The 12,741-nt window shown below is 37.6% G+C and overlaps 1 protein-coding gene across 1 annotated transcript in view; it reads right to left on the bottom strand.

Moving 5' to 3' along the window:
• Positions 1–12,741, bottom strand: part of LOC131229346 (serine carboxypeptidase-like 25) — a 31,755-nt gene that overhangs the window by 14,707 nt on the left and 4,307 nt on the right. Inside the window, exon 2 of the mRNA XM_058225284.1 lies at positions 9,414–9,617. Coding sequence (XP_058081267.1) covers positions 9,414–9,617 — 204 coding nt within the window. The remainder of the gene's footprint in view (positions 1–9,413; positions 9,618–12,741) is intronic.

Genomic DNA, 12,741 nt, shown 5'->3' with positions numbered 1-12,741 from the left:
CGAGTTGCGAATGAAAGAAGGATCTAATCTCCTGGAGTACATAAACACGTTTACAAATGTGTGTAGCGAGTTGTTAAGGCCTAGAGTGATGATCGAGGAAGAAGATAAAGCGGTGCTACTTTTAACATCGCTTCCCATATAATACGACCATCTCGTCACTGCTTTGCTATATGTGAAGAATACAATGAAGCTAGAAGAGATCACCATGACTCTCGTTTCTAATGAGACGAGGAGGAAATCGAGCGATGAGGACTCTTAGGTGGAAGGGTTAGTCGTAAAAGGGGGGTCAGGGACATGGGGACCGTGAAGTGATCTCAGTCTGACAAGAAGACAAAGTCTAGATAGAAATCGAAGGCAAAGAATAGATGCTTCTATTGTGGCATAAATGGGCACTTCAAGAGAGACTCCTAGAAACAGAAGGATGACTTAGAGAGCAAAGAAAAATGTAACAAAGGTGAATCGGCTAGTGTAGTGGAAGAGAGCTCAAAAGGAGACATCCTCTCAGTCTCTTCAAGTACGAGTTATCTCTTGGATACATGGATACTCGATTTAGGATGTTCGTATCATATGTGCTCAAATAGGACTTGGTTCGATTCCTATAAGTCCTACGATGGTGGAGGTGTTCTGATGGGGAATGACACAACATGCAAGGCCATTAGAATAAGGACCATCAAGGTAAGGATGTTTGATGAAGTCATAAGGACTCTAGGTGATGTCAGGCATATCCTAAATCGGAATAAAAACTTAATATCCTTGAGAGTTTTAGATACAAACGAGTGCATGTTCACCGCATCTGGTAATGTAATCAAGGTCGCCAGAGGTGCAATGGCATTAATGAAGGGGCATAAAATGAGAAATCTGTACAAGTTGATTAGAAGCTACCACCTCACACGTAGAATCTAACATAGATGACACTAATATGTGGCATATGCGGCTAGGGCATATGAGTGATGGAACTCCATAAACGGAAATGTTGAAGGGAGTTAAGGTGCGCAAGGTGGATTTCTGTGAGTATTGTTAAAGGGAGTTAAGGTGTGCAAGGTGGATTTTTGTGAGCATTGCATATATGGGAAGCAGTGAAGGCTAAGGTTCAAGACTTCTACATATACTAGCAGCGAAGTGCTTGATGACATTCATTCCGATGTTTGGGAGCCAGTGATAGTACCGTCTAAGGGAAGAGCACAATACTTCGTGAGCTTCATAAACGACTGCTCGAGGAAGGTTTGAGTTTACTTCTTAAGGAATACGTATGAGGTGTTTGCCAAGTTTAAGGAATGGAAGACGGAAATAGAGAAGCAAATCAAGAGACGGGTTAAGTGTCTCAGATCAGATAATGGTACGAAGTACAAAGAGGTGGGATTCATAGAATTTTGCAAGGAACCAGGCATCACAAGGCACTTCTCAACTCTAGAGACCCCACAATAGAACGGGCTGGTAGAGAGGATGAATGGAACTCTATTAAAGTGGGTAAGAAGTATGCGGTTGCATGCGGGGCTACCTAAAAGTTTCTGGGCAGAAGTGGTGAACATGGCATGCTGTATTATAAATAGGTTACCATCTACAACACTAGACTCCAAGGTTGTAGAGGAAGTCTGGATAGGCAAGGATGTCGATTACTCAAGGATGAAAATCTTCGGGTGTCTAGCATACGTCCACGTGCAAAGTGGACAAATGATAAATTTGGATGCCAAATCTAGGAAGTGCATCTTTATCGAGTATGAGAAATGTTTTAAGGGCTACAAGCTTTGGAATGCAGACTCTCAAAAGGTGGTCATTAGCAGAGATGCTATCTTTGATGAGCCATTAGTGTTGAAGGCCAACAAAGATACCGTAGAGAGGTCATAAAAAAATCGTGAGATCGAGAAATTATCGGTGCAGGTGGAGCCAGTTGAGCCAGTTATTGAGGATGATATTTAGAAGGAGCAAGAAACTAATCGGAATAATCAGTAGGATACCCAAGAAAGTATAAATAGGAACTTTGAGAAAAGAACCATTAGAGCCCCGATTCGGTATGGGTTCGAGGACATGGTTTCTTTTACATTGTTCATAGGGAGTGGAGATCCCTTCACCTTTCAAAAGGAAAAATTTGGATAGGATGACGACAAGTGGATGTCGGCTATAGTGGAGGAGACGAAATTTCTACATAGGAATGAGACATGAGAGTTGGCGGAACTTCCAAAAGGTCAGAGGGCTACAGGGTGTAAGTGAGTGTTTAAGAAGAGGGAAGCATTAATAGAAAAGGAGGGCGAAAGGTACAAGGCATAATCATAGAAAAGGGGTACTTATAGAGGGAAGAAGTATATATAATGAAGTTTTCTTTTCAGTCGTGAAACATCCTTCAATCAGGGTGCTATTAGTGATGGTAGCGTAATCCAATTTGGAATTGGAGTAGCTCGATGTGAAGATGACATTCATTCATGGGAACTTGGAGGGAGTCATTTATATGAGGCAACATGAAGGATTCGAGGACCTTGATAAGGAAGGCCACATTTGCATGCTGAAAAAGTCATTGTATGTGCAGAAGCAATCTCCGAGGCAGTGGTACAAGTGGTTCAATTTCTACATGGTGGGGATTGGGTATATCAGGCATGAGTACGATTGCTGCGTATATTACAGGGTACTTGAGGATGGGTCCTACATTATAATGATGCCTTACGTTAATGATATGCTGATTGCTGCAAAGGACAAGAAGGAGATATACTTGGTTAAGTCTTTGTTAAGCAAGGAGTTTGACATGAAGGATTTGTGTGCCGCGAAAAAGATCTTAGGCATGGAGACACATAGAGACAGAGAGTCTATGAAGCCATGGCTTTCTCAGAAAGGTTATGTGTAAAATGTGTTATAAAGGTTCCACATAGAAGATGCTAAGCCAGTTAGTATGCCTTTAGCAGGTCATTTCAAGTTGTTAGCCAGATCATGTCCAAGTATAGAATAAGATATTTCAGACATGTCATGGGTGTCATACATGAATGCAGTGGGGAGTCTCATATATGCAATGGTTTGCATGAAGTCGGATATCTCACAGGTAATCAGTGTGATTTGCAGATATATGGTGAATCTAGGGAAAGAGCATTGAAATGTTGTTAAGTGATTTCTCTGGTATCTCAGGGGCACAGTTAACACTAGGATCATGTTTGGGGGACATGGAGCTTTAGGTAGAGTTGTAGGCTATGTGGATTCATATTATGTAGGTGATCTAGACAACATGAGATCTATTACGGGATATGTTTTCACATTAGCAGGCGGACCGGTATGTTAGAGATCTACGCTATAGGCGACGATAGCATTGTCCACAATCAAAGCAGAATATAAGCTGAGATGGAGGTGTCAAAGGAGGCATTGTGGTTGAAAGGTTTGATAGGAGAACTCAGGAAGAAAGAGGTGATTCAGTTGCATTGTGATAGTCAGAGCGCTATCCATTTGGCGATGAATCAAGTGTTTTTCGTGTGGACTAAGTACATCGACGTGGGGTTCCACAAGATATGTGAGCTTGTTACTTCAGGAGAGATTTTGTTTCAGAAGATTCACATGGACGAGAATTCCATAGGCATATTGACAAAGTCAGTGACCACAGAGAAGTTCAAGCACAGCTTGGGCTTGATCAATCTCACTAGCCATTGATGAGATTACGCACCCTTGCGTAGGGGTGCAATGGAGCCGCATTCCAGGTGGAGATTGCAGGGAGCCGTCTACACTCAAGGTAAAGGTTGTACAGGAGGTCTTCGTGGTACTTGGCAGAATGCATATCAAGTTGGAGATTGTGAATGCAGGATGCCTTGGATTCTACCAATTTTTTATGCAAAGATGTTATGGTTTGGCACAATCAAGGCCATTTTCGGTTACACGAAAAATTGGCTTGATTCTCAGGTTGCACATTGTGAAGATTTGCACTTTTTTAGTTCGACCAAAAAGTGTAGTCGGGTTGGTTTGGTTTGACCAAACATGTTATGTAGATTAATACAAATCGGGATATTTAAGTCCTATTTGGGATTAGGGAATGTTAAGATGAGTGTTTTCTCTCTAAGGGGCAAGGGTTTGCAAGGTGAGAGGGTTTCTAAACACTTGGAAGGGCTTGGAAGGGATTTTTTTTTTCTCAAGGGGTTGCGCATTACAAGGGGAGATCGGGTGCTTCTGTAATCGAAGAAGGTGATTGTGTAAACTCTAAAAATTTGATTATAGTTAATCTCTGTCACTTTGTGTAATGATTTTTTCCCGCAAGGGTTGTTCCGTAAAATATCTTGTGTTATGTGGTTACTTGGTTTATTGTTTGGTTATTCTGTTTTATTTAATTATTTTATCTTCGTTGGATGTGTTTTCACAAAGCGCACAGATTGACGGTGCTATTAGATCTGAGTTTCTAATACCTAGGGTTTATCTGGGTTTGCACCTATTGCTCACTCTCATTAATCTCCATTGTTGGCTCTAGGTCTTGCATTATTTGACATTCCCATTACTATTCATGAGCCGAAGCACACCGTGTTCCTCCTACACGGTATCAATATGACTCTCCTCGTCGCATCGGTAATTTTGTTTTATATGATCCCCATTCTCCCTCCTTTCATACTTTTGTCTCTACCTTTTTCCTCTGTTTTACTACCCTTTTAGATTAACAGTTGTCTTAAAGGACCTTGGATGAAATGTTGCAATGCTCGAAACGATGGTGGCTCTTGAGAAGTAAAGCACATGAGAGTTGGTTGATCTCCCTGACGGTCATCATTTTGTTAGATGTAAGTGGGTGTACATGGTCAAATATAAACTCGAAGATTTGTTGCTCGTTATAAGGCCAGTTCAATTTTCAAAGGCTTTATGCAAAATTTTGGAGTTGATTACCAAGACATTTTTCTCTTTAGTTATAAAGCTCAATTTGGTGTGCATACTTCCTTCCCCTCTTGCCAATAGTCATTGACCTATTTACAATTGGATGTGAAAAATGCCTTCCTCAATAGGGATCTTCATGAGGAAATAGATGATTTTCATTGGATTCATATATTTGGACTCGTCTAGTAAAGTGTCTCATCCTGATAAAGCACTATATGGGCTTGAGCAGTCTCCTCATGCTTGGTTCAAACGCTTTAGTAATATAATCTTCCAAATTGGTATCTAGAGCAGTGCTTATGATCATTCCATTTTCAATAAGAGACATGGTGACTCCATTATTGTTTTGGTTGTGTGGATGACATACTCATCACTAGAGATAGCAATTTGACATCTCTTTGGTCAAGTCATTTTTACTGAGGAGTTTTGAGACAAAGGAGATTGAGCCCCTTTATTACTCTATTGGGATTGAAGTTACCTGTTCCTCAAAGTGTTTCTTCATATCTCAACGTAAATATGTAATTGACTTGTTGCCGCTCATTAGCCTTTTGAACTCTTGCCCATCTAAGTCCCCAATTAAAGTAAACCACTGGTGGTTTACTTTGTAGAGTGATCCTCTTTTTAACCCGCTATGTTTCAACATTTGATGGGTAAGATGCTCTATCTATCCATCAATTGCTTGAACATTGCCTATACTATAATTGTTAATTTTTAACATCTTTATTTTATTTTGGTTACTCATCCCATATTATAAGACGAGTTGTATTAGTATTCGCAATATGATTTGGTAATACTTGGGTGAGTGGCATACTAAAACCATTACTCAAAACCTTGTATAACATAAAATATTTCAAGCTACCTATTGCTTGAGCATAAAGAACATCTTGCTATCAACCTATAAGATACCTTTTAGAGATTTTTAAGCCTTTTTTCCTCGGAGATTATTCTTGTTTACAATTTTCCATTTTAAACCCTTTAATTATAATTTCTACCTATATTTTTGTTAGATACATGGGACGCCTCTCCCATGTCTTTCATTACAAATTTAAAATTAATTAATTACTTAATATTTTAATTCATTTTCCAAGTCATTTCAGCTAAAAATATTTCATTTACCTATGAAGATAAAGCCAAAATCCCCCACCTATTAGTGTATGCACACAGTGATTTAATTTATTCATTGTAAATCTTAATTCAATGATTGCATTATGTAATATACAATAGCATTGACATGAGGACTTTTAAAAAAAAAATAAAATTCTTTGAGTTACTTGACATGTTGGTTTCTTTTTACTCTTTATTAAAAAAAAAAATGAAAATTTTGCATCTATTTGATAAAGCTAGGTGAGCAAATACTGCTAGAGTGATTCGAATAGAGTATATGTGCAAACATGGTCTAGAAATCCATACTTTCTAGGCAAAGTGCTTGATTACCAATCTAGCTTTAAACTTATCTACAAAACTAAATAATTTTAGTTTTCTTTTTAAATGCCATTTTACAAGCCAGGGCCTTCATATCCTTTTGCAAGCCACTAAGTGCCCAAACTTTATTTTTTTACATAATCAATTTCTTCATTGATAGCTTTAAACTATTTATCAGACTCTTGTGAATTAATTGCTCCCCTTATTATCATAAGGGTCATCTAATTCATTTACATCAATGAAGTCACCAATTTTATTCATTTTGAATAAAATAGTCATTTAAATATGATGGGCACATTGTTGATCTCTTCATTTTGACCATTTACATAGGATGAAAAATGTTTGAATATTTATGGATTGTTCATAAAGTGGTTGACTATTAATAGGTGGTTGATCATATCATTGCCTATCACCCTTAGATGTTTGGTATAAATTATTTTAGTATTTTCATTGAGTTGCTTGAATGAGAAACTTAACATCTTTACTTCTTATGAGTCATTTTTCTTTTAGGGCATGTTTGAAATGCTATAAAGAAAAGATAATGTAATAAGTTTTCTAATAGTTATTTTCAAGAGCACAAGTGAAACATGGAGTCCCATAGATTTCATTTTTAAGGGTCTTTTGTTTTTTGGGAGAAATGAGAGTCTCACAGTAATCACTTTATTTGGATTTAAGTTATGTTATTAACTGATGATAAAAGTACTTGTATATGATTTGTCATTTTCAATGTTTAAAGTATTGACAACATTGACTAATATATCCCACGATATATCTTGTATCCCACCTGTATAATACGAAACACACAGGTAGTGCCAATATATCACATCTATTTGATCTTGTAAGCATTTTCGATTTTTGATCAATTATTTTGCTGTAAATCATGTTAAATCAGTGTCAAATGGTTACAAATCTATGGATTTAGAGCTTAGATTTCGAGATTTGGGAAAGATGGGCTAAGCGTGAAAAATTGAAAAAAAAAATGAAAGTTTCCAATTTCTCGCAAATCAGTTACAATCTTTGTATCCAAATATAGTGATTATTCTTTTATTATTGAATGTATTGCTTGTATGTCCATACATGTCTTCTTACATTTATAAATTATATGAATAGACTTTGAATATACTTGCATTAGTTCAGTTAGACATCACATATTTTATGATCACATACAAAGGAAATCCTTATCATGTGCACTTATCTTTTGTAATGTTTTGATTTCTAAGTGTGTTTTGATGTCTTTTTCTAAAATTTCGAAGGGCCTGTTTGATTTTCCAAATTGCATGTAAATGCCTTGGAAATTAGTAATTATTAGTTGTCCACCTGTTTGAAAATGCACTTGTATTTCTATTTTGAAAACTAAGTAAAAAAGACTAGTTTAAATTTCTGGGCCCCAACATGATACATATGATATATTTGCGCCATACATCAATTTTAGCGTAACATTTTGACACATGAGCCAAAAAATGAGCCCGATCCAACACTCAAGTGGCCCACATTAAAGGAAACAATGGCACCGATACATTTTTAACGGTAGACGTTCGATTCCCTAAAACTTGTGGTGTGGTCCACTTGAGCTTTGTATCGGCCTTATTTTTTTTGGGTCAACCCTAAATTTAGCTGGCATAATAGATGGACAGTGTGGATAAGACACAAACATCATGGGGGGCCCCACATATATTTGCCATTGTCCTTGGTTTTAGAGTTCAAAAAGTAAGTGTCAAATCAAGCATCGATAACAATGCCATAATTACGCAATGAAATAATTATTACCCATTTGCAAGTGTATTTACCAAAGGTTTGAAAAATCAAACACACCCTAAAGTTTCATTAAAAAATTCGATCAATTTCTCAGTTATTCCCATGTTTACCAACAGCAATGATACATTACATGATACAATCAATATAGCCCATGCGATAACCGATATATATTCGTATCCTAAGGGTGTGATACATTACGTGATAATGATATTTAAAACATTGGTCATTCCCATTTTACATAACAAATTAGGTACTTTTGGAGAGATAAAAATATATGACCATTTAAAGTATGGATTTGTCCTCTTTACTAAAGAGTTGAGACCACTTTTTTCTAATTTGATACACATAAGGAACATTCTCATTTGTGCACATCCACCAAATGTTACAAATGCGTCATGTGTGTGACTATCCAAGTACCCCACATGTGCGCATGTGCTGCTATCATTTTTCATGCATCTAAAAATGTGGCACATATGGGAATGTGTAATGTGCACATGCACATATGGGAATCTATTATCATGCATATTAAATTTCTTACATTTATCACAATTTATCCTTCTTATTCCTTGTGGTTTGATTATAAATGAACTAAACAACTAATCCCAACAATATATCTATGTCTCCTTTCACAACGACACAACTCGCTTAAACCTAAAGAGCCACTAGTTTTCTATTTTTTACTAATCTTAACTAAATAATCTAATTACTTTATAGAATGTGTTCTTTTCTTTGTAATCCAAACAACACAAAAGGTCATGTGAATAAAAAACCATTTTCATTTCTCTCCTCTTTTTAATTTTTCGATTTCCAATTCCTTAATTTTTAGTTTAAGTCACATAGCCACCACATATATCCTATAATTCCTCCCTATCAAATAATAAAAATGAGCACATCCTATAATTTCTGCCTAGCAAATAAAAAAATGAGTCATGTTCTTATAGTCCATGGATTACTAAGCGAATCTATAGTAAGCTGGTATGCTGATGGGAATTCAAGAAGCAGATCCCACCATAATAGGCCATGGGGAAGAGTATGATCCAATTCATTTTAAACAATCACCCCATATAAAATCATAGAATATTCCACATCTTACATTCAAATCCATTTTTCTAATGGTTGGGATCATTTTTCATAGAAAAAGAGGACTAGTGGTGCATGGCTGATCAATAGGGCTGTCAATGGGCCAGTCCGGGTGTTGCCAACAGCTAGGATTTCAAACTGTTCAGGCCCAACCTATTCAAAATTTTAATTTAGCCGGGCCCACCTGGGCCCATTGACAGCCCTGATTATTAACAGTCGGACCTGCATCAAATGCTTACTACTATATCACTTCAGTAATCCAAGGACTACCTGATTTTCAAACATACAACAAAATGACTACCCAAAATATAATAAGAAGAAAATGGGCTTGTGGGTCAGACCGGTGCGCCGATCACCGGTATCGTTGAGATCGAAAGATGTGTTGGTATAAGAGAATCCGACGCCCGCAGGCGCTTCGAGAAAGAGAAGGTTAGCCACAAGGTTCCAGGAGTGCTTGTTAAGGTTTAGACGGGACCCGCTCTTGTGTAGCCGGAATGGACCAATCTCTTCTGATGCACCATAAGCGATCGAAGAGCAACCAGGACCTATGGAAAAATAAAATAAAAACCATGTTTAAAAAGTTGTGTTCTTGGACAGCCAATTAGGTTCAGCTCACTATTAAAATAAATAAATAAAAGGCCTGATTTTTCAGGCCGGGTAATTTTCTTGTTTACCCACACCTCTTGAATGGCCCAGATATCAGATATATGGTGTACACATTGCGCACTAATAACATGTTCGTAACCGTTTAATCAACGGCTTTTTATTAATGGTACTAACTATACAATCCAAACCATTCTTTGTGTGGGCCTTGATGCAGGGGTGGACATGATAAGGTCGATCACCGTCTTCCTCAAGGGGATAACTACTCCGAATTTACGGAGCTTCTTTAGACTCCTCGTAGAGATACCTCGAATCCACAAGGGAAAAAAATATAGAAAAAAAATTCTAAAAATTTAAAATTTGATTGATAAATGATAAAAACGAATTTATAACCCTTTAAATAGTAATATCAAACCTTGGAATAAGTTTCAGAATCCAACTCTGACTCAAACTCCCTAAAATTCTTGACTTAATATAAATAGCAAGCTTATTATTTATAGATGGTCATGATTTCAAACTAGACTTCATGGTTTTTGGCCAAAAATAGTATGCCATTTGGCTTAACCATGTCATTCTCCTAATTTTTCTAAGTATTTTTTTTATGTTGAACACAGCTCCTAAAGCTCAAAGAATGAAGAGTTACAATCAAACTAAAACTTAATATAAATATTAAAAATAAAAATAAAATAGATTTTTGACCATTGATCTGAAGGAATCTCGCAAATTCGGCGTGGGCAACCCGGCGTAGTAGGGTTGGGTGGCTAAAGTAGCTTCTCTTACCAAAAATCATATATGGTACGTTTGAATAACTCATTCCGATTTGCGAGATACATGCCTGTTTTAAGGTTCTGACGGTCCGGATCACTTTCACCTTGGATTGGGCCTTCTCTAGTCCATCTTGGACATGAAAGCGTCCGTGACCCCACTCTACATCAGGCCCCAAATGGAGATTTGTTGGGTGGTCCCAAGTGGACAGTTATCGGGTCAGAATCCATCAAGTCATACAGACGGGATTATATATCTAATGGGACAACTTATGTGCAGTAGCTGCTTCCACAGTGGGGTCCACCATGTGGACGGTTCAGATGGCGTTGGCAGTGTGCCACTTGTATGGTAGGCAGGGTGGAATAGATGAAGCCAGTGGTCTGCAATTTCCAATATTACACGAGGGGCCAATGGTTTGATAATCCTGACCACTGCTCCGCTGGAGCCTCTTTAAATGGAACATGGTTCTAAAAATCAGTGACTTTTTGACTCGGATCTCTGCCGAGTCAAATCATGTATGCTCTAGGCCGAGTGGTCCTCTAAACTGACATTGTACGAGACTCGTTTTCAACTCTAATAACTAGCTCTCGATTTCATTATCTCGGAACTAGGGCTATCAACGGGCCGGGCCTGGGGTTGGCCTCCTCCCAGACTTTGAACTGCTCGGGCTGGGCCATGGGCCAGCCCAGCCCTATTCAAAATTTTAATTTTAGAAGCCAAGCAAGATTTGAGCAAGAAAATTATAAAAATGCCCTCATTTAATTTTTGTTTAAAATGTAGTGAAAGTGGAGGCTTTTGGGGCCACATGATACATGTTCAACATCCAATGCATCCAACACATGCACCCCACTATAGTGATAACACACACACACACACAAAAGCAATTAAACCATCAGATGGTCTACACTGGAATTTTAGATGGTCTACACCTGAATTTGATGCTTTTTGAGTGGTTTGTATTATTATTATTATTATTATTATTATTTTCTTAATGGATTGACTAATCTTATGATTTTCTTGGTCTGATAATTATATTGGTGTGCATCCGTTGGTTAAATTAGATGTTAGACACATACCACGTGGGCCCCACAATCTGAATTTTGAAAGAATTTTATGGTAAAAATCCATGAAAAGTAGAGAAATGCAAGTGTTCTCCTACTTGCATCAGTAGGACAGTGCAATATGTCAATTTGAACTATTCATTAAGTTCAAAACACATCTCATGCTCGAGCACACAAAAATCACAATGATCAGACAATCAAAATCCTCCTTGATTTTACTTTATTTTCTACAGCCATCCATTTTCGAAGCTATGGACATGATGTTACACTTGTCTAACAAAAGTTATTCTTCATATGCAATCCACGACAAGCCCTACCAATGAATGGACTATACTTATTTTTGTGTAAATTATCTCGTCCGTCCCTATTAAAGACCATTGATCAAACCGTTCCTATTTGTCATAGCTGCTTGATGTTTGCATGGTATAACCCATGAGCATGCTGAACCTGATGAACAGTCTAGATCAATGGATTGGGCTGTCTAAGTGTTACCATCTATCATATTATTTCCTTATCCAATATATAAAGTTTGATGGCCCACCTCTCAAATCACTTTGATTAGATGCTCCTCGCTATCAGATCAATTGACAATGAACTGGAAAATTCATATCATTAACTAAAAAAAGGTTAAATTATTGATATAGACAGTTAATCAAGTGGGTCCCCCTTTTGATTTCTTACTATATGATTAGTAATTTGTTGAATGGATAATCCATTTTTAGTATATTGGAAAGGTCTCAGCATTAATGTGGACCATCCATCATGTCAGGTCTAATTTTGATTTCCCATCTCTCACAAACCACTTTGATTATGGGCCTAACTTTTCAATTTATGATTTAAATGGAGTTCCATATTCCATATTGCGCATATTAGGAGACGTCTTAGCATTGATGTGGAACAACCATCATGTGGTGCCCACCTATGATTATCCATCCATTTCAAATCACTTTGAGCTAATAAGTTTAACCATCGTATTAGCAGTTTGGAAAATGGACGGTCCACATTTAATCTAGTTGAGAAGTTTAAGCATTCACATGACCCACACCCTTTTTAGCCACACCCATAGCCATAGGCCATAGCCGCCCCAATTGGGCTGGGTTCGGGTAAATATTGGGCCCACTCAGCCCATTGACAACAATAACTTTGAGCTGGAGACGGACGGTCCTGAGAGGGGCTCTGTGGCGCCCATCGTGATGTATATGTTTTATCCACGCCGTCCATACATTTTGAAAGATCATTA

The sequence above is a fragment of the Magnolia sinica genome, chromosome 16 (genome assembly GCF_029962835.1).
Source record: "Magnolia sinica isolate HGM2019 chromosome 16, MsV1, whole genome shotgun sequence".
NCBI classification, from domain to species: domain Eukaryota; kingdom Viridiplantae; phylum Streptophyta; class Magnoliopsida; order Magnoliales; family Magnoliaceae; genus Magnolia; species Magnolia sinica.
This window is presented reverse-complemented; position numbering and strand designations above follow the sequence as displayed.